The 23,346-nt window shown below is 40.9% G+C and overlaps 1 protein-coding gene across 1 annotated transcript; it reads right to left on the bottom strand.

Annotated features, from left to right (window-relative positions):
• Nucleotides 1-985: 985 nt before the first annotated feature.
• Nucleotides 986-21,576, bottom strand: LOC130866211 (elongation factor 1-alpha 1-like). The gene is made up of 3 exons (XM_057757434.1): nt 21,451-21,576; nt 14,864-14,924; nt 986-1,485 (listed from the first exon to the last, which is right to left on the bottom strand). The coding sequence occupies exons 1-3, from the start codon at nt 21,574-21,576 to the stop codon at nt 1,103-1,105; spliced, it is 570 nt and encodes a 189-aa protein (XP_057613417.1). The 3' UTR covers nt 986-1,102.
• Between the last annotated feature and the right edge of the window lie 1,770 nt (nt 21,577-23,346).

Here is a 23,346-nt window from a genome sequence, read left to right as displayed (position 1 = left end):
AGAAAAATGCTACGTCATGCTGAAGAAAAATCTCCTTCATTCTTCATACAAAGTTCTCCCCATGTGCAGACATGCTGCTGTTGAATAAGGAAGAGGGACCATCATCTCCTAAGTATTAAATGGTTGAACCCAACTACTCCCTCATCCCTGTTCTACACTAGAATTTAGAGAGATGTAGCTGAAGCTTGTAGAGCAAGGCAAGATGTCCAGCTTTGAAGTAAAGAACAGGAAATCCTATTGAGATATTAACCCCACTTTGTACTAGACTTTCTTTTAGGCTACCAACCAGATGCCAAATTATGACATGGAGATTTGTTAATGGTTATGAATGCTTGTCCTTAGCTTATGCACATTACTTGCTAGCTCTTATAACTTAACCTGTTTCTCTTCATCTATGTTTTACCTCAGGGCTTTTTACCTTTCTTTCCTTCTGTATGTCCTACTCTGTCTAGTGGGCTGGTGGCTGTCTGGGTGGCTGGCCCTGGGTGTCCTCCTTCTTTTCTCCCTGTTCTCTCCTACTCCTTCTCTCCCCCCTTTGTCTAGATTTCTCCTCCTACTTTTTCTCTCTGCCCGACATCCCCACTGTCCCTCTCCTGTCTAGCTATTGCATATTCAGCTTTTTATTAGATCAATCAGGTGCCCTAGTGAGGCTAGATGAAACAAATGCAGCATGTCTTTACATAATTGAACAAATGCAGCACAAGCAAGTGTAACACATCTTTACATCACTAACAAAGGCAGCAGAAACAAATATAACACACATTCACATAGTTAAAGTAATAGTCTGCAACATAAACAATGTAACATATTTTCACCTAGTTGAAATAATATTGCACAATGTCTATTAGTTTGTTTCCAAGAAGTAAAGAGGGTAATGTACATGTTCATTAAACAATAGCACTAGACAACGTGGGACACAGTACGAGGTTCACAGAGCAACAGTGTGTCTCTTAGTAGCATTTATTTAAAGTAGATCGCAATGCATTGTTATCATTAACCAGTCTTTTACTATTAAACTTAAATGGCCAATTGAGACAAACAGTTCTGAGACCGTTCTTCCACCACTGATTAAGACTGGGGTGGCAGGTGTTAGGGATAATATTCATTTAGCCTTCTGAGCTTTTGGGGCAGAATTGGTGACCTTGCCAGCTCCAGCAGCCTTCTTGTCCACAGCTTTGATGACACCCACAGCAACTGTCTGCCTCATGTCAAGAACAGCAAAACGACCCAGTGGAGGATAGTCAGAGAAGCTCTCAACACACATGGACTTGCCAGGAACCACATCAACAATGGCTGCATCACCGGATTTCAAGAATTTCGGGCCATCTTTCAGCTTCTTGCCAGAACGACGATCAATGTTTTCTTTAAGCTCAGCAAACTTGCATGCTATGTGAGCTGTGTGACAATCTAGTACAGAAGCATAGCAAGCACTAATTTGGCCTGGGTGGTTCAGGATAATCACCTGAGCAGTGAAACCAGTAAAACCTTCAGAAGGAAAGGAGAATGTTTTGTGGACCATTGTGTGTGTGTGTGTGTGTGTGTGTGTGTGTGTGGCAGTTTTAAGTTATTAGTTTTCAAAATCAGTACTTTTTAATGGAAACAACTTGACCAAAAATCTGTCACAGAATTTTGAGACCCATTAAAACAAGTTTAATGAGAAAAAAAAATAAAGTAGATCACAAAACAATGAAAGAGTCTGTAGAAGGATGGTGGTGAGTGAAATTTGAGGTTGTTTTAGAAAAATATCTTGTAGTGACACTCGTTTTTCTCAGTAGCTAACCCTGTTGCTTTTCCCCAGAAGCCCTTCTTGGTCCTCTTGCATTCTGTGCCACTCTGAATACATTATTAGCAGCGTAAGTTTCTCTCTCTGTGCAGCACTTGTGCATTTACTCCTTCTTCTCTGACTTGGAAGCCTTCAGTCTAGCAGTAGAATTGGCTTTGCATGTTATTATTTACTCCACATAATGGCTTGTTCTATTCCACGAATGGTGACTACTTTATTCTTTAAAAATATTTTACTTGGTGGAGTGACAAAGTTATTGAATCATTGATTAGTATTTGGACACATAATTTCTAATCTTTTCCTGGGTAAGAATCTGTTGTCAGTGAAGTGCCTCTTTAAAAAAACAGAGTCAATAACTTCTATCACTTGCCAAATCTACAAAAACATGGATAATATCAATGAGAGGCTTTTGAGAGGTTTTGAAATTTGCATAGGGAAGATCAACACCCATCTGTGTATAGTAAGACTTCATGCTTTCCAGCCTTTCAGTGATATTCTAGAAGATGCACACAGCATAATTTGCTCATCTGTGACCACTGAGGCATTATTCTTAATTTTTAGCGATTATTTTAAAGATCTATCATGAACATTTATGTGCGTTACTTGTACGACATTGTGTTGCACAACTTTAGGTAAATGTCTGGGTCATGCTGGACATATATTTTTTAAACTGAGAAACAGTCAAAATATATATGAATTGATTGTAGCTTTTCTCATCCCTGTTGTTTGTGCGTGAGAGCTGAGGTTTTTCACACTCCTGGCCACATTCAATATGGCCAGTCTTCCTAAGCTCCAGTTATTCAATCAGTGCCTTGGGATGTTTCAGTATGGTTGTGAAATGCCAGCACATTGTTCTATGCATTTTTTTGATCAATGCTCTTCTTTTGTGAAATGTCTGTTCAAACACTCTGATCACTTTATCCTCAAATTTCATTTACAATTTTAAAATGCCCTGTATATTTAAGATGCAAATTATCAGATTGAATATCTGTCTGTTTGTCTCCCCATTCATCCATCATCCATCCATCCAAACCACATCTAGGCTATGACCTGTCATTTATCTTCTCTCAATATTGGTTTATATGTTTCAGACTGCTTTGCTATATTTTGTCAGATGTACTGGTAAGTGTTACATTTTTTTCACCCAGTTGCACAGACTCAACAGCCATAAATGTCTAAAAGTTGTCTTGTTGGACAGTCTGGAAATCAGCTATTTTTTTAAATCACTACAGGACGTAATATTGAGCAGTGAGGGTCCCAGAGTGTGCCTATGCATTTGATACTCTCTTCTACATAGATGTTTCTCACATCACACACACCACCGAGAAAAAAATTCTAAGATTATTTTGGTATTTTGGTATTATGTAACTTAATTTTTTTTTTTAATTTTTCGAGACAGGGTTTCTCTGTAGCTTTTGGTTCCTGTCCTAGAACTAGCTCTTGTAGACCAGGCTGGTCTCGAACTCCTAGAGATCCGCCTGCCTCTGCTTCTCGAGTGCTGGGATTAAAGGCGTGCACTACCACTGCCCGGTGTTTTAAGAAAATAAAACAAACTATCTTTTTTCATTTTACATACCAATCCAAGTTCCCACTCCCTTCCTTCCTCCCATCTCCTCCAGCTTCCTCCTCACCCCACCCCCAATCACTCTCCAGAGAGGGCAAGGCACTTTGCTCCAAGGAAGGACCAAGGTCCTCCCCACTATATCCAGGTTGAGCAAGTTATCCATCCAAAAATAATGGGTTTCAAAAAGCCAGAACAAGCAGTAGGGATAAATCCTGCTGCCACTGACAGTGGGCCCCCAGTCTGCTCCAGCCATGTAACTGTCACCCACATTCAGAGGATCTAGCTTGCTCCTATGCTGGTTCCTTTTCTATCCAGCCAGAGTTGATGAGCTCCCATTAGCTCAAGTAAACTGTTTCAGTGGATGAACCCTTCATGGTCTTGACCCTTTGTTCATATTCTCTCTCCTCCCACTCTTCAACTTGACTTTAGGAGCTCAGCCCAGCACTCTGCTGTGGGTCTCTGCCCCTGTCTCCATCAGTTGCTGGATGTAGGTTCTACGGTGACATTTAAGATAGCCATCAATCTGAGTACAGGGCAAGGCCAGTTCAGGCACCCTCTCCAGTATTGCTTAGGGTCTTAGCTGGGCTCATCCTTGTGGATTCCTGAGAATTTTTCTAGTTCTAGGTTTCTGGCTAGTCCTGTAATGACTCCCTCAATCAAAATATCTCTTTCTTTGCTTTCTATCTCTGTCCTTCCACCATCCTCGACAATCCTATTATTTCAAGTTCTCCTCCCCCTCCCCTTCTTCTCTCTTTCTTCCCTTCTACCCTCCCTTCTCTGATGGAGGTGGGTCATCTTTCTATCTGTTGTTTCATTGGTTAAGTAATAAAGAAACTGCCTTGGCCCCTTTAATAGGACAGAAAATTAGGTAGGCGGAGTAGACAGAACAGAATGCTGGGAGAAAGAAGCCGAGTCAGGGAGTCGCCATGATTCTTTCATTCCAGACAGACGCAGGTTAAGATCTCCCTGGTAAGCCAGCTCATGGTGCTACACAGAATATTAGAAATGGGTTAGATTAATATGTAAGAGCTAGCCAATAAGAGGCTGGAACTAATGGGCCAGGCAATGTTCAAAAGAATACAGTTTCCATGTAATTATTTCGGGGCATAAGCTAGCCATGTGGGCGGCTGGGTGCCGGGGACGCAGCCCTGCCGCCCATACTCTTATTACAACAGAGTGGCACCCAACGTGCTAATGAACTCCACGTAAAACCTGAGAGGGCTTGAAAAGGAGAGAGAGAGAGAATTTAAGACAACTTTTTGCTGTTTGTGGGTTGAGTGCGGCAAAGAAATTGTCCTGACTCAGCAACAGGAAAAAACTGGCTGTTTTAAAATGCCGGCTCTCTGGGCTGTGCCGCCATCGCAATCTCTGTCTGGCTCCTGCTGGAGACAGAGCTTTTGAATGGAGCATTTGGAGTAAAGTGCTATGGCTTGCTTTATGGCATTGTGGACTGCTGTGTGCCTGGAACTACGTGTGGCTCAGGGGCACCAAATGGCTCTGAGGCAGGAGGGCTCAGCTCCTCCATGCTGAACTGTGCTGGTCTCAGGCAGGAACTACCATAATTACCATAATAACAGCGCAGTTAAGGTTTGGACTGAGCAGGACATAGGCGGTACCGTATTATCTGTACATGGTGCAACTTAAGTTTTTAAGAAGTGCTTAACATTTTAAGAAATGCTCCTGGATAGTAAAGAAATTACAGATTCACAATAGAACTGATTCAGACATTGTTGGATGAATGTACGTAGGCTAGAGAGAGAAGAAACAAATATAGAGAATAAAGTTAGTGGTTTAAAAAAAAAGGGTAAAGTCTTTAAAGAGACAGTACAGATAGTTGTAGATTAAAAGAAATAAAGAAAAATAAGCCACATAAAAATGGAAAATTCACAGAGAGTCTGGATTCTTTGTATTATTGTGTTTTCTTTAAAATTTTTGACTGTGAAGGAGCTAAGTACAGAGAGACATTTCATTATATGGGCTGCCAAGCTAAACCAGAATGGATATAAGGGTATTATGATTTCAGAATATGGGTCTAAGGATATGATGCTTTGGAGAGGGTCTTCTTTTGTTTTCACAGAGGATGAGACTCTGTGGATTGCGTCTATCCCAATATGGTATGATAGACCACGCCCTCCTGAAAGGTTGCTGTGAACACCTTCAGAAAATTACTTCACTCAACTGCCGACTGAGATGACCCTGACACACAGGTTACACCATGAAAGATCTGAATACAGCGCCCCCATTCAGCAGGAAGCAGTTTGGAGAGAAAAACTGCGCCCATGTTCCCAAATATGGTTTATAAATGTTCTTTTACATTTAAAGGGGGATATGATATAGATATGAATAATTTGCTTTGGTGTGGATTTGAAGGTCAATTTTGTTATATGTATATGCATATTTCTAATCTTGATTAAGGTATTGTGACTGTATAGTTCATTTAAAAATGTAATGTATATAGGTTGTTAATGGATAATCATCAATAATTGTCAAGCTTTTAGTCATGTTAGTTAGATTTTCTAGATGTGCATAGATATATTTCAGCTAGATAGGCATTCTTCATATCTTTCAAAGACTGCAGAATATGGCATTTAATGTTTTAATAACTTAGGGCTTTTCATGATAATGAGACACGTCTGCTCCTGGCAGCACCAATCTACTTCAAGAGGAAGATGGGCACCGAAGAGGCTCCTTAAGGAGTTTGATAGCCATTTGGGCAAGAAACTGCTCTTGCCTGGACTGTTGCATAAACAGGACACAGAGAACCTGCAGAAAGAGGACTGCTGAACTTGCCTAAAGGTGAGATGGTCTTTCGGGGTTCCTGACTCCTAAAAGAGTCTGTGAGACATTCTGCAGGACACAGCAAAAAGTGACTGAACTGTCTTTGGAATTTCCTGCTTGATGAAAATGTCTGCTGGATACTATGGGCCTGAAGGTTGAAGATGGATGCCCCAACAGTACAAAAGAACTTTGGGTGACTGTCCAGGCAGTGAGATGTCTCTGTCATTTCTAGAGTTTTGGATCTCTTATTTGCTTAGGTAATATTATATCCTTCTGGAGTCTTTGATGGAGTTGAAGAATGGATAGATAGTTATAGTTTTCCTTAGTTATGATAAAATAGATATAAATATTGTAACTGTAATTCTTCCTTGATAACTATTTTGTTATATGTAATCTTACTATGTTAAAGTGAAAGCCATTTTTTGTTTAAACAGAAAAAGGGGAAATGATGGAGGTGGGTCATCTTTCTATCTGTTGTTTCATTGGTTAAGTAATAAAGAAACTGCCTTGGCCCCTTTAATAGGACAGAAAATTAGGTAGGCGGAGTAGACAGAACAGAATGCTGGGAGAAAGAAGCTGAGTCAGGGAGTCGCCATGATTCTCCCACTCCAGACAGAAGCAGGGTAAGATCTTTCCTGGTAAGCCAGCTCGTGGTGCTACACAGAATATTAGAAATGGGTTAGATCAATATGTAAGAGCTAGCCAATAAGAGGCTGGAGCTAATGGGCCAGGCAATGTTCAAAAGAATACAGTTTCCATGTAATTATTTCGGGGCATAAGCCATGCGGGCGGCCGGGTGCCGGGGACGCAGCCCCGCTGCTCATACTCCTATTACAACACTTCTCCCCCCACCCACATGCTCCCCCAAAAATCAGTAACCCTTTTATATACAAATGATAAAAACGCTGAGAAAGAAATCAGAGAACCATCACCATTCACAAAAGCCACAAATAACACAATTTATCTTAGAATAATATTTAACCTAATTTTATAAAAGATGTTAAAGAAAATTAGCTTATTTTAAATAAGAAAAAACTCATGAATTTCAACTTGCTAATTGTGTTTTATGGTTATAATTTTGGGTTAATTAAGAACATAAGCATGGACGTTTCCTTTGGATATTCTCTATATAATGCCTTGAAAATTTTAAATTTAAATTAGTTTTACTGCCAGCCAACATAGTCACATACATTAAAACATAACTCAAAATTATAACCATAAAACACGAGAAAAGCAAAATGGAAAAAACAGTCATTCGATAAATCATTTTGAGATTGAAAATACCCACCCAATTTTCAACTCAATGCTACAAGAATAAATAAATATGAAAAAATGATTTATCTTTTTGATGGAAAAAGCCATCCTAATTGACTCTTTCCTTCCAACAGTGTTTTCTACCAATGTCCACCACCTCCTTTCTGGTAAGAAGTGCCTCGAATCTTCCATCTTCAGAAACCCCTGCTCAGGAAAGTTGCTTCATAAGCCACTCAGCAACCATCTCCGTTCTTATATTTATTGTTCTCGGTTGAATTTTAACAGGTTACAGCTAATAAGCAGCCGAGTTGATCCGTCAGAATTTCCATGAACCGAGAGCTACTTCTTATGCAAAATTATCCAGCATTCATTACTTAAGAGATACATTTAATAAGCCACAATGATTTACCAGCTTTGTAGTATTTTGCCCTTTCTATTAAATAAATTGGACTGAAGCTATGACAATGCTTTTTCAATTAAACTTCTCATGTGGGCAGGACAATGGAATAACTTAGTCACATGAATGAGTGCGTGAGTGAATGAGCAGACAGAGACAATGAGGATCCCGTGAAGCCAATGTTTTATTTTCCGTCACAATGTTCCCGAACTCTAATTAAATGCCCACCAGAGCCAGATAATTCATTTCCTTTCCAAAGAAGTCCATTAGGTTTTGCACACTCTAGTTGCTACAGATATTATTTATGTGGCCCAGAAATTGTTCCCCCTATATTGGGAAACTATGGGGTCTGTCTCGATATCTTTTAGATATTTGAAAACACAACATGAATTTTTTTACAATGATGCATGTACAGTCAGCCAAATCTTTTCTTTATTTTGCATAAACTCTTTATTGTCAGTGTTTCTTCGTGGTTTAGCCTCTAGGTCTCTCAGTGGCTTCTGAACCTAAGCTTGTGATCTGTCCTTAAAGCAGGTGTCCAGAGCCAAAACACAATTCTGATATGGCCGGGTATAATCAGAGTAGGTTAAGGTAGGACCAATTTTCCCTATGCTGTCTTAGCCTTGTTTGTGGCCAAACTAGCTTTTGCAGTTTTGAACTATTTTTCCCTGACCAATTAAGGTTATTAATTATGTAGGTCCTATCAGAGGCAGAAACCACACTGGCTCACTCTGATCTCTGTGAATTAAATTTGTCTCATTTTGATCTTCCAGACCTGGATAAAACCATCCCTTCTTCATCTGCCTAACTGATTTAGAGAGTTTTAATGTTGCTTGGGAAAAACTGATATTCTGGGGTGGGCATGACCTATCTACTATCACATAGTTAAATATGTGCAGATCTGGGAGGAGGGGCGGGGACAGCATAGAATCCCACACTTCATGTTTTCTCCATTACAGTCCTGTTTTGTTTAGAACTGTCGGGAGGTCCACATTAGATCCTACTGCATTTTTTTTCAGATAGCAGGTATCAGAGTTATTTGGGTTTGGTTATATCATTGGATTTGAGTATGTTTGTTTGTTTGTTTTAATTGTAACAATAGTTCACATTGCTCAAGCTTAAAGTGTACCCCAAACACCAACGAGGCAGACTCACACTGAGTAGTTTCTAGTTTATTGGTTTATTTCATCACTGTTTACTGTCTCGGATTTCCTCTCAGATCTTAGTTGTGGGATTGATAAGAATCTCAATTGTGTTCTTATACAAATGATCACTAAAACTGTTTGACTACATGGAACTTCAGATTCTAGAAATTTCCTATCATACACTAATTAAAAAATCATTGCCTGTGTTCACTCAACCAGTTATAATTCCAATCACACTCTTCCCTGTTTTTTACTGAGTCATCACTTCACCTCCAGAGTCCCTTAAAGAATCCCAAGAGCTTTGCCAGCTTCATGGATAAAATAAATATTTTCTGATGTTGTATAATGTGAAGAGATTTTACCCACAGCCTCGCTATTCAAGGTGTGAGATAACAATCACTGTGTTCAGATGACCTGGGAGAGAGTAATGATCACAGAATCTCGTCTGGATCCTCAACCCTGTGATGCTGAACCAGAATCCACAGTTGGAGAAGATCATTGGCTTGTCTTTTTCCAAAGACATCTTGCTGAACAGAGCAACTTCATAACATAACTAGCATGTTTAATTTCTTTACTGTTACCTTTTTAGTACACCCAAAAGAAACAAACTGTTAAAAAATAATTCCAAAGAAGAAAAAAATGAAACCACAGGACATAAAACTATAAAGATGACAGATGATAGATAAATAGATTGATTGATAGATAGAAATGCATAGAAATACATAGTGCAACATACTGTGTAAAAAAATGAAAACCAGAAAAGATGGGAAGGGTATGTTATAAGATACATTAAAACAGATTAGAGTCTGGGGATGGATGTAGCTGGCTGAGCAATTGACTAATGTTCATGATGCATGGTTCCATTTCTAACACCAGAAGTTAGAAATATGAACGACTTTAAAAATTTGTGATTATAAACACAAATTGTGTGATGTTAGAATAGACTGAGTAAACAGGGCCTCTGAGGATCTGAATCATGAAGCGAGAAGATGATCTTATTACATGGTATATTAAGGGACTTTGTGTCAGTTGCTCATCTCACCGTTATGACAAAACCAACTTACATGAGGAGGGACATATTTTGACTGACATTTGAAAGGACAGTCCATCACCATGGCATTGAAAGTGTGAATTGCTTGCTCACAACTCAGCAGATCAGGAAGCAGAGAAAAGGGGGTATCTTCGGTCTTCCTTTTTCTGCTCATTCATGGACCCCAATACATGGGATGGTATCTCCCACATTCGGGACTAGTCTTCTCTCCTCAGTTACACTTCCCTGAACACGTTCTCACGGATACTCCAGAGGTGTGTCTCCTAGGTAATTCCAATAGTCATGGTGACAGTGAAGATTGCCCATCACGGTCTTCACATTCTGCTTAATGGAAATATATTTTCAAGTAATGCTTCTTTTAGAAGTAGTACCAACTATGAAAAAAATAGCTAGCCACACTCTACATATTACTTCTTTAGGGTGAAGAAGAGCGAGCATTCAGGACAGTACACATGGTTCTCAAAGACACCCATTGGGGTCTATACACCCCAGAACTGAGTGTTCTCCGAGTACATCACAGAGACTCAGGGTTCCATTGGCAACTGTCAGAGACACTACTTACAGACTCAGATTAGATCCTGTCCAGATGCTAACTGTAGGTACGCTGCCATAATGGAATGACTCACTCTGGTTGAGGGTAGCAGGAGATACAAAAAAAATAAGGAGATTTAATAAGAACGTAGGCTCCTTCAGCTGGACTTCTCTTATGACTCACACAAACAAAATTATTGATCTATCTTTTTTGGTTTGTAGTGAGCATTAAGTTCAACTTTATGTTTAGTTGTTATCCAAATCTACATTGCATAATTCTCCAGCAATGTTTTCAATATTTATAAATCTCCGTGTCAAGTAATCTATAAGCAAGTTGGGATAGAAATTTGATGTCAGTTGTTTACAAGTAACTGTTGCCATCGTGGGCCCAAGTAAGAAAAACCACATACTCAATACCTGTGATGAAATTTTAACTATTAACAGATTGTTAGCCTTAGGGGAACATGAGTGATTTCCTCTGTGTTTTTCTGAATGCTCCATCTCTTCTCAAATGACTTCATATTGGTTTATTTAAAACTTCCACTTGGGCTTTCTTTATCCCTTCTACCACTGAAAACTCTACACATTAAAACATACTTAAGACATGTTAACTAATTTAAAAATGGATGTATTTGAATATTTAATTAAAGTATAAAATTCAATAGTGTTTGTGAAATATTGAACATTTTAATATTGTCTGAGACTTTCATGCTGTTAAGACCAATGCTAGTTTTGATGTAACCATGACTTCATGTTTAGTTTTTAGTTGCTATAATTAAAGATAAATATACTAAAGAATTAATGGAGACCTAAACTCTCCCTAGAATTAATGTGGGAAAGAGAGTAGGTGGACCAGGAACTAAAGAAATGCTGCCATGAGTGTTGAAACTGGGGGCAGACTATGGAATTCACTCTATTGTTCTGTGTTGGCATATATTTAATATTTTTCATTAAAATAGTTAAAGAAAATCATGAAATAAGTTTCCATATTAATTGAATCACTTAATTTTGTCTTTTAGGAATGTGCTTTTGCAATAACGCAATTTTAGAAATATAATTTACTTAACCAGTCTCATTCTTCTAACAAGTTGAATCCTATCTGAACATACCACAGGATTAGCTCCTTTGGTTAACCATACACGTTATGCTAAAAAGCCCTCACTCAATCTTTTCCTTGGTGCACTTAACAATACAGAAAATCTATCTTATTTTCTGGTAATTTTTCATTACAAATATTTTGCTATCAAGTTTATTTATAACACCTAGGAAACACCCAAAGTGATAACTAACAAGCCTACTTCTATTAACTGGTAATCAGAGTTGAAAGAAATATGTATCTGTAAAGTATGAAAAAATGATAACTTGCTCTGCAGTCATTTCCCTGGGTACTTTTGTGTGGTCTCTACTTTGACTCCCTTGACCACTTTGACTGTCATCCTTCTACTTTGTCAGGACAGTGATAAAACTGTGGCCTGCTGAGAGGTAGAACCCACACACAGTCGGAAAGCTGGTGGCAATCACACTTTTAAATCCCCAAATTTCTTCCCAGTGCAACCAGAAAATACTTTTCAGCCCATATCAAACAACTTTGTATTTCTCAGAGAAAGTTTAGCTGCCAGCTCTGGTAGCACACACCTGCAGTCTCAGTATTTGGGAGGTGGAAGCAGAAGGATGAGAGAGTCAATGTCATCCTCAGCTTAACAAGTTTGAAGCCAGACTGGGATTTAGGATCATTCAATAGCCAGGCAGTGGTGGCGCATGCCTTTAGTCCCAGCACTCGGGAGGCAGAGGCAGGCAGATCTCTGTGAGTTCAAGGCCAGCCTGGTCTCTGAGAACTAGTTCCAGGACAGGTTTCAAAGCTACAGAGAAATGCTCTCTCAGAAAAAAAAAAAGTTGGAAAATTGTTGAATCTCAGGTTTCTCAGAATCATTCAATATAAAAACAAGTCCTAGTGACTTCAAACACGTGCTGGATAAAGATGGGAGGTCACCAGAAGACCATGAGAGATAGGAAAGGGTACTACTTGATCATAATTCTAAATTTTCTTTAGGTCCCCATAAAATTATCAGCACCCCAATCAGCAGGAAGTAGCCTGGAAAACTATGTCCACATTCCCAAAAAATGGATTATGGATGTTTGCCTTTGTTTAGGATGTTGGTTACAAGTGATTATGGATGATGGTCAGTAGAAAAGCTGAACAAAGGAGATTTAATTTAGAGTTCTTGTTCTAAAAAGGGGAGGGGGAAGTGCTGTGGGACAATGGTCTGTACCCTGCTATTTGTATTTTAAATAGGTGCCATTCTATTGACAGAGGTTTCTGTCCCACCTGGTCCTGCAGCCATTCAGTCCCAAAGAAACACACAGAGGTCTACATTAATCATAAACTGGTTTCCCTATTAGCTCAGGCTTCTTATTAATTAATTCTTATATCTTACATTAATCCATTATTCTTGTCTGTGTTAGCCACGTGGTTTGGTACCTTTTTCGGTGAGGCAGTCACATTTTGCATCTTCTGTGTCTGGGTGAGGACTGCAGACTGAAACTTCTCTCTTCTCAGAATTCTTGTTGCCCCACCTATACATCCTGCCTGGCTACTGGCCAATCAGCATTCTGTTAAAATACAATTGACAGGGTACAGACCATTGTCCCACAGCACTTCCCCCCTCTTTTTTTTTTTTTGGTTTTTTGGTTTTTCTAGACAGGGTTTCTCTGTGGTTTTGGAGCCTGTCCTGGAACTAGCTCTGTAGACCAGGCTGGTCTCGAACTCACAGAGATCCGCCTGCCTCTGCCTCCCGAGGGCTGGGATTAAAGGCATGCGCCACCACCGCCCGGCCCCCCTCTTTTTTTAAAAAGAAAAAACAAGAACTCTCTCAGCATTTATTTAAATACAAGTGACAGGGTACAGACCATTGTCTCACAGCTGGTGCTAATTAACTCAATCCCAAGTGCACAACAAAGTATATATAAATACAGATCAGATGTGACTACATTGAATCCTTTTGTAAAGTTCATAAAGATGAGTTCTGTAGATTCATGGAGAGAGCCAAGATAAGGGTCTGGGGGAAGAGCCAGTGCCACAAGCATCTCTAGTAACTCAGATAGTGCAACTGCTCCAACCTTCTGGGTAGGTAACAAGAATTGCATTCCTTCCCCTGAGGGAACAATGCCATGTGCTTAACTAGGGTTCCCTAATCTGTGAGCACAAAGACCTCAGCACCTCCTATACAGCCTTCGTTGTTTTTGTTTGCTTTTGACTTTGTGTGTGTGTATGTGTGTGTGTATTATCTTAATTTTAGGGTTTATTTTTGAGACAAGTTCTTAGGATTTAAGACATTATCATGTCCTGATCTTTCTCCTTATAAAAATAAAACAAAAACAAAAACCGTATTTAAACAAGGCATGGTGGTGCATGCCTTTAGTCTTAGTACTAGAAAGGCAGCGACCGGCAGATCTATTTGGGTTGGAGGCCAGTCTGGTCTACCAGCTAGTTCCAGGCTACTTAGTGATACATAGTGAGACCTTTTACACACACACACACACACACACACACACACACACACACACACATACACACAGGCTTTTAAAACCTAAATCAAATGATAAATTTAATTATGAGTATCAGGTATACAAATGTTGTGGTTTTTAAAAATATAAATGAAAAATATAAATGTATTAATAGTTCATATCTAAACAGCAGAGTCTAAACAATGTTGGATAGAGATAGGTACTGATTTTCTGTGCCCCCCCCTTCTCATACTCACCCCTCACCCAGAACACAAAGGTTCAAGTTTGCCTACTCATTAGCTTACCTATTTTGGTCTTTCAAAATACCCTGTTTGTTTGATATGAGCGCCAAGATATGTTTGGGCAACAACTGTGATAAATGTTTACACTAACACCACTGTCTCCTGACAGGATGAGAGTGTAAATAACCTCCGTGGTCTAGTTCATCCAAAGTTATATTTCTAGTTGATAGCGCTAATTATTCCATGGCCTTTGTACCTTCCATATATCCAATTTTATATCATGTGGCTTTTACATTAAACATGATTGAAAAGTTGGACACAAAGATTTCCCCCTTAAATCTTATCCTGGCCTCACGTTCCAGGCTGTGGGACATCTTTAAAACACCTGCCCTACTTTACTATGTGTCCTGTATTCCTGATGAAGTTTGTACTCACGCCCAGTTGACTTGTGCCCCACATGTCGTTTGTTTTGAAGTTTCAGTTTAAGAGTTCTGTTTACTTGGGTTCCATGTGCCAATCTATTTGTTGTTGGCAACAGAGGCACAGAACTGTGTCCTTTCCTCCTGGGGTTCTGCACATTCCTTTTGGCTTTGGCATGAGCAGTTTCCACTCACCCGAGACACACTCGCTGCTGAAACACAGAGACTGGTCTGTGGTTAGGACAAAACTTGAGGCCTAAAGAAATGGATTGAGAAACCTGTACAATAAAAGTTTCTAAAAGAATGGGCACAGTACAGAAACGCAGTCCCCTGTGATGATGGCCCTAGGCTACCTGTTTTAAGTGCTCACCAGGCTTCTAGACACAGATGTGTCATAACCCCTCACCATGCTTGAGAAGTTGTGATGAATCTCCAGAGGACTCCTGAAAGGAAGGCGTGTGGATCTCATTGATTCCACAATCACAGGGAATGATGCTCTATCTACATGCACTGAAAACATCTTTCCTCCGTGTTCTTAAGTGTAAGCAGGGGTTGTTCCTATGACATAATATTTTGTAGCCAAGAAAGCCTACTTATTCAAGTTCATTATAATGTGTTGAAGGCCAACAGACTTTTGTAAATATTTTTGCAATTTAACATTTTAAGCAATCTATAAATATAAATAAATTTTCCATTTTTCTGTAATTCTAATAGTTAAGCACAAATAGATTGATAGGTGTAGATTTATTACAAAGTGTAACAAATTTATAATATGGCTTCCAATTTGTAAACTATTTAGAAAATAATAAAGAGGAAATAGAATGATTATATCAGGCTAAATCAATTCTCAGAGGATGCATATATACCCATGTATATCCATGTCGATGTACACATATACACTAATTATGTTATGTGGATCCATTGTATCTTTTCTCATAATTCATCTTTTTTGTATAAGTATTCACTTTACTCCTTGAACATTTATCCACAGGTATAAAGACAAATGTTTAGTATATATCAGAGATTATGCTGGTGTGGTCAAGGGGTGATTGGAAGTTCTCTTCTAAGTCCCAATGACTTCACTGACCCTGAGTAGTTAGCTAGGTTTTCAGTACCAGGAATAATTTTGTTGACTGAGTTTTAAGATCAATTATAAAGCTATTGGTTACCACCAAGTTACATATGCCACTACTGCACGCTTAGGGTTATCATGCAATGCTGGTCATCATTTTAGTTCATGTAAAATATATAATCATAAATAATTAGAGAAAATGGCCTATGAGTTGAAAGAGAGCATTGGAGGGTTTGGGGGAAGGAAAGAAAAGGGAGGATGGTGTAATTATATTAATCTCAAAAAATAAAAACTTAAAAATACAAAATTAAATAAGGCAAAACATTTGACATGGTATGTCCCTTGGCAACTGATAATTATTCATCCAGAAGTCACATCAGCAGCCAGCAGATGCCGAGGGACTCTGAGAGATTTAGCTGTGTCATTTGCCTTCATCTCAGTTGGAAGAGAAAGCCGTCAACTGTAGCAACTGAGTTCTATAAAGTCCATCAGCCCTGGAACTTCAGGTGAGTGTTTGGAATCCAAGCCTAGCACATGCTGTCTGAAGCTTGGGAACTTTTAGAAGCCACTGTGATAATGATATGAGGATAAGCATAACTATGCTTAGGGTAAGCAATCATCACATATCATCTTAAACATACCTAACTTGATAATATATGAGTAAATAATTTGGGGTACATGATATTTGGTTTTATAATTGTGGTTGTGTGTTTGGCATAAGATGGAGTCATTTGCCTCAACATAAAACCAACCACACTGAACTTTATATAAGAGAAAGTGGGAAGTACACTTGATCGTATTGGCACAGGGAATCACTTCCTAAATAGAACCCCAGTAGCACAGGCACTGAGAGAAACAATTAATAGATGGGACCTCCTGAAACTGAAAAGCTTCTGTAAAGCAAAGTACACAGTCAACAAGACAAAACGGCAGTCTGTAGATTGGGAAAAAAAATCTTCACTAACCCCACATCAGAAAGAGGTCTGATCTCCAAAATATACAAAGAACTCAAGAAATTCATCTCCAAAAGAACACAAATCAAATAAAAAATGAGGTGCATATCTAAAACAGAGAACTTTCAACAGAAGAATCTAAAATGGCTGAAAGACATAGATATGCTGAACATTCTTAGTCATCTGAGAAATGCAAATCAAAACAACTCTGAGATTCCATCTTACACCTGTAAGAATGGCCAAGATCAAAACCACTGATGATAATTTATGCTGGAGAGGTTGTGGGGTAAAGGGAACACTCCTGCATTTCTGGTGGGAGTGCAAACTGGTACAGCCACTTTGGATTTCAGTATGATGATTTCTCAGAAAATTGGAAAGCAACCAACCTTAAGACTCAGCAATACCACTTTTGGGTATATACCCAAAGGATGCTCAATCATACCACAAGGACATGTCCTCAACTATGTTCATAGCAGCATTGTTTGTCATAGCCAGAAACTGGAAACAACCTAAATGCCCCTCAACAAATGGATAAGGAAAATGTGGTACATTTACACAATGAAGTACTATACAGCAGAAAAAATAATGACATCTTGGAATATGTGTGCAAATGGATAGCTCTAGAAAATATCATATTGAGTGAGGTAACCCAGACCCAGAAAGACAAACGTCATGTGTACTCACTCATAAGAGGCTTTTAGACAAAAAGAAAAAAAAACAGTCTATGATTTACAATCCCAGAGAACCTAGAGGACAAAGAGGACCCTAAGAGAGACATACATGGATTTAATGTACATGAGAAGTAAAAAAAGACAAGATCTCCTGAGTAAATTGGGAGCATGGGGACCTTGGGAGGGAGCAAAAGGGGAGGAGAAAGGAAGGAAGGGGAGCAGAGAAAAATACATAGCTCAATAAAAACAATAAAAAAGTGATATTAAAACAAAACAAAGATGAGGTCTTTTGAGTAGAAGAAAACTCACTTGAGAAAATGTCCCCACCAGACTGGCCACGGGCAAGCCAATGCTTCATTTTCTGGATGATGATTAATGTTTGTGGGCTCAGCCATTGTGGGTGGTGGTATCTCTAGGCCAGCAGCACTGGATGACTTAATAAAGCAGGCAGAGCAAGCAATGGAGATCGAATCAGTAAGCCACATTTCTTGAGTTCCTCTCTTCCTACCTTGACTTCCCTCAGTGCTGGGCTTCAAAGCTGTAGGAAAAATAAGCCTTTTTCTCCCCAGGTTGCTTTTGATCATGGCACTTTAGCAGTAGAAACCATCGAGGTCAGAAACTGGTACTCAGGGGTGGACTGTTTCTATAATGGTGAGCTTGGATAGTAAGAATGCTGAGTGTACAAATGATGGAGGCTTGAACTGTGAGGTTTTAGAGGGGAACAATACTAAACATTCCAACTTTCCAAAGTCTTACTATCTTACAAAAATTTCCAAATACTTTTCAAAGCTCAGTCTTCTCTCTAAAATAGCAAGATCTCTCTGAATCTCCAAAGTCTCACACCTGGAGTCCTATAAAATCAAAAATAACTTACAACCTTTCTTATTCCAAGAGAAAAGAACCAGAGCAGAGTCACAACCAGATCAAAACAAAACCAAAGACCAACAGTACAATGCTCAGTGCTGGATTCTTGGGACTCGCAAACTTCTAGGTTCTGAAGGCCTTGGCAGTAGCCCTTCTCCAGCTCTGCTGTCCACAGCATGTGCCACTTGTCCCCTAGGCTCAGGGCAGTTCTACTCCAGCTTCTTCTGTCCTTGATGGTCATCTGATGGTACTGGTATCTCCAAAATGCCGTGGTCTTAACTGCAACTTGTCTGTACCTTCAGCAGTAGCTTCTCTGGGGGCTCTCTTCCGGGACTCTAACCCTGACATCTGGTGTGAACCTTAGCCTTTCTCCATGACATCTTCAATCCTGGGGTTGAAGCTATGACGGCTGCACCTTCACCAATGGCCTCTCTATGACAGCTGAGCCTTCACCAGTGGCCTTTCTTGTCTTTTTTTTTTTTTTTGATTTTCGAGACAAGATTTCTCTGTAGTTTTTGGTTCCAGTCCTGGAACTAGTTCTTGTAGACCAGGCTGGCCTCAAACTCACAGAGATCCACCTGCCTCTGCCTCCCGAGTGCTGGGATTAAAGGCGTGGGCCACCTTAGCACAGCAGCAGATACCCTAAGACAAAGGCAAATACAATTTTGCTGTGAAATGAAATTAATGATGGAGAAAATAATTTAATTTAAAATGTGCAAGTGTTATCTATGTAATGAGAACTTCGAAATGTGGGTGAGAAGTGGACAAAAAGGAAGGAGTGTGTTGGAGTGATATGGAAGGGTAACGGGGGAAGGGAGTTAAACGTGATCAGATTACACAGTATACAGGGATGAAATTCTCACACAATAAAAATCTTAAAAGCGAGCAAAGAATAATAATTCTCCTATCAAACGATTTTAATTAAAGGGGTTCTGGGAATTACTGTGAGTTCCTTCCAAGGGCTGAGGCAGGAAAGGAGGGTGTAGCTCAGCTTGGCAGAAGATCCTGTTCTCTCCAAGGAGAACAATTAAAACATCAATCAACACAATGTGTAGACTGGGCTGAAAGGACAGAAACACATGGCGGTGGAAGCACTGCTGACTTGAGCAAACACACCGCAAAAGTGGTCTCGTCAAGAGAGTGAGACTCAGTGCCAACCTCAGAATCAATATGAACACACAACAACAGTGGTCTTGTCAAAGAGATGAGACTCAGTGCCAACCTCATAATCAATATAAAGATAAACTCTACTGCCCTTCACTTCAGTGCAGCAGGGAATCTTCTTCTTGTTAATGCTACCATTGCCATTAAATACAAGAACTGAACAGAAAATTTGGAAAATTCACTAGGGACTGTGTGATGGGATTAAGACATTCAATAAATCTTTCTTCGAGTTTGGGACCAAATCTCTTGGTATCTTTTTAAAAAAAATTCACACATATATGTACACAAAACATATAGTTGAAAGTGCATTTATATATATGTATGTATATACATATACATACACACACAAACGCACACACATTTGAAAAGTTTAAAGTGCATTTATTTTGATTGGGATATATTTTCCCGGCAGTAAAACAGGTTCAATCCAAGGGAGAAGGGAAGAAAGAAAGATAAATATACTGAAGTGGTTTCAACAGGAATGCCCCATAGGTCAAATATTTGAGTGCTTGGTCATTAGGGAGTGAAGCTTCCTGAGACAGATTAGATGTGGCCTTGTTGGAAGAAGTATGTCACTGGTGGGCTTTAGGGTTTCAAGTGCTCAAGCCAGGCCCAGTGTCTCTCTTCACCTGTGCCCTGTGAATGCAGGCGTAGAACTCTCAGCTACCATGTCTGCATGCCTGTCGCCACACTTCCTGTCATGACGATAATGGATTAAACCTAAGAAGCTGTAAGACAGACCCAATTAAATGTTTTCCTTTATAAGAACTGCTGTGGTAGAAAACATAGCCTAGGGTTTCTAGCCCCAACCGGCGAAGGGACTCCACTAACACCTCCGCACCCACCGGGAGGCGCTGGAAAGCTGGGCACTATTACAATCTCCTTGTGATGAGGAAGCATGGTCCTGCCCAGTGCTATGATGGACTCAGACAAAGAGACTCACATGCAGGTCTAGGGTGGTTTGCCCAGGCTCTGAGGAGAAAACACGGGTCCATCTGGTGCCACAAGGGCACTATTCTAGTGAACAAATGTATGGTGTCCTATGGGAGACAGAGAATCAGAATAGTCCATGTCCTATGGACAAAGACGTATCTAAAGAGGCCAGGGAGGTGAGGAGCCAGCTGAGGTGCTGTCTGGGTCTGGGCTGCTGCTGGGGCCCACGTATGGGTTCATGGCTCTGATGTATCTGTGGTTTCTGATGAAGTTCATGACTCCTGATACCTCCGAGTTCAAGAGAACAGGGCTGTAGACTTGACCCGGTCTCTCACTGGCCGCAACACTAGGAAAAGCTGGTCCTGCCCATCACTGGCTGAAGCACTCGGGAGAGAGGATCCTACACCTCACCTGGGAACTCAATAAAGCTGACTGATCTCAGGGGTATGGACGAACTGACACTGAGGGCACGAGAATGGACGAGCAGGTTGTGCCTCTCTCATATGCCACGTGGTGGCATGGGTAAGGAAAAGATGCTTTCTGACCCTCCTCACATGCAGCAGGTGGGGGACCAGATCCAATCTGTCACCAGCTGCTGCACTCAGGAAAACAGGCCCTGTGCCTCACCTGGGCAGCACAGCAGAGTTGACCCTGCAGTCACTGGTGCAGGTAAGCCAGCGCTGAGGGTATGAGAGGGGCATAGCTGGTACTGCCTCCCTCGTCTGTGGGGGGGTGATGGGAGCGAGGGAATGATGCCCCCCGCCCCCCCCCCGTGCCCCTACTGCCTCCAGCTGGTGAAGGAACTTATCCTTTCTTTTACCAGCTGCAACACTCTGGAAAGCCGGCCCTGTATTTCATCTGGGCAGCACAACAGAACTGACCCTGTTTGTGGGTGGGTGGGTATGGGTGGACCTGCTGAAGAATATGAGCATGAGAGATTCACCCCTGCCCCTCATCAGCCATATGGCAGCACGGGCATGAAGGAGATGCCTCCCCCACCCATCCCTCTATGTCTGAGGTAGGTGGCAGAGCTGACCCTGAGGTAATAAGAGTGGGAGAGCTGCCCCTGCTCCTTACTACTCCCCCACCCCTGTGGTGGACAAGGCAGCTGACCCTCCCCTATACCAGCTGCAGCACTCGGTAAAGTGGGCCTGGCACCTGCCCGGACACCACAGCAGAGCCGATCCTATTGACAGGGTACCCGCGAACAACCCAAGAACGTGAGCGTGGAGATCTGGCCCTGCCCCTCATCGGCCATACAGTGTGGGTGGGTGTGGGTAGGGTGGGGGCAAGGGGGTGAGAGACGCCTCACCCCCACCCTCCTCGCTGCCTGTGATGGATGGAAGAGCGGTCCCTGCCCCTCACCAGCTGCATCACTCAGGAGAATGGCCCCTGTACCTTACCTGGGCAACACAGTAGAGCTGGCCCTGGAGGTATACCGAGTGAGGGAAAGCAGAAGAACTGGCCCCACCCCTTGCTCATTGCTGCCAGAGGTGAACCAGCCTGGGCAATGCTAGAGAGCTCACCCTGGAGGTGAGGCTGGGGAAGAACTGGTGTCCTCACCAACCCTGAAACTACTCAGGCCCACCCCAACATACAGCCCATCTATGATCTGCTGGATCATGTGAAGGTACAGGTCCTGCAGACCCAAAGGCATAGGCTCTCCATGTCCCAGTGAGGGCCCAGCATCGATAGTATAACAGAAACCAGAGCCCTTGAACCAGACCAATGACTTTTGCAATGAACACTGTAAGAAATGATACAAAGACAAGAGTTTACCATGTGACTCACTGTGTCGTGACACAAAGAATAAATGAAAAAAAAAACGCTAATGAAGAAAATCTGAAACACACACACACACACACACACACACACAAAGAGTTGCTGAGGTAATGGTGTCTCTTCATAGCATTAGAGCACTGACTAAGACATAAATGATTTCAATGAAATAGATAGTTTCTTTCAAACTCTCAGATCTTCCCCAGGTCTGAAATCCACAATCTAATGAAAACGTACAATAAGCTGTGTCCAGACATCTACTAAGATGTACAATGTACTACTGTGTCCAGACATCTACTAAGATGTACAATGTACTACTGTGTCCAGACATCTACTGAAGATGTATAATGTACTACTGTGTCCAGACATCTACTGAAGATGTATAATGTGCTGTGTCCGGACATCTACTGAAGATGTATAATGTGCTGTGTCCGGACATCTACTGAAGATATACACTGTACTATCGTGTCCAGACATCTACTGAAGATGTACACTGTACTACTGTGTCCAGACATCTACTGAAGATGTATAATGTGCTGTGTCCGGACATCTACTGAAGATATACACTGTACTACTGTGTCCAGACATCTACTGAAGATGTATAATGTGCTGTGTCCAGACATCTACTGAAGATGTACACTGTACTACTGTGTCCAGACATCTACTGAAGATGTATAATGTACTACTGTGTCCAGACATCTACTGAAGATGTATAATGTAATACTGTGTCCAGACATCTACTGAAGATGTATAATGTGCTGTGTCCGGACATCTACTGAAGATATACACTGTACTATCGTGTCCAGACATCTACTGAAGATGTACACTGTACTACTGTGTCCAGACATCTACTGAAGATGTATAATGTGCTGTGTCCAGACATCTACTGAAGATGTATAATGTGCTGTGTCCAGACATCTACTGAAGATGTACACTGTACTACTGTGTCCAGACATCTACTGAAGATGTATAATGTGCTGTGTCCAGACATCTACTGAGATGCAATGCTCTTTAGTTGTACTAAATCTGCACCATCATTGGGTCCTCTCAGCCGTTCCAGCACCACGTCTGCCTGCACGCTTCCATGTTCTCTATTCTATATGCAGTTTGAAAGACAACCTTTAGTCCTCTTGAGCTGCTATGATAAGATGCTATAATTAGATAGCTTATAGACAACAGAAAACCATTGCTTTCCACTCTAGAGAATGAGAAGGCCAAGGTCAGGGGCAGATGAGGTTTCAA

This window comes from Chionomys nivalis, chromosome 25, assembly GCF_950005125.1.
Source record: "Chionomys nivalis chromosome 25, mChiNiv1.1, whole genome shotgun sequence".
In the NCBI taxonomy this organism is placed as follows: Eukaryota; Metazoa; Chordata; class Mammalia; order Rodentia; family Cricetidae; genus Chionomys; species Chionomys nivalis.
The sequence above is the reverse complement of the archived record's forward strand: the minus strand, read 5'-3'. Positions and strand labels throughout refer to the sequence as shown.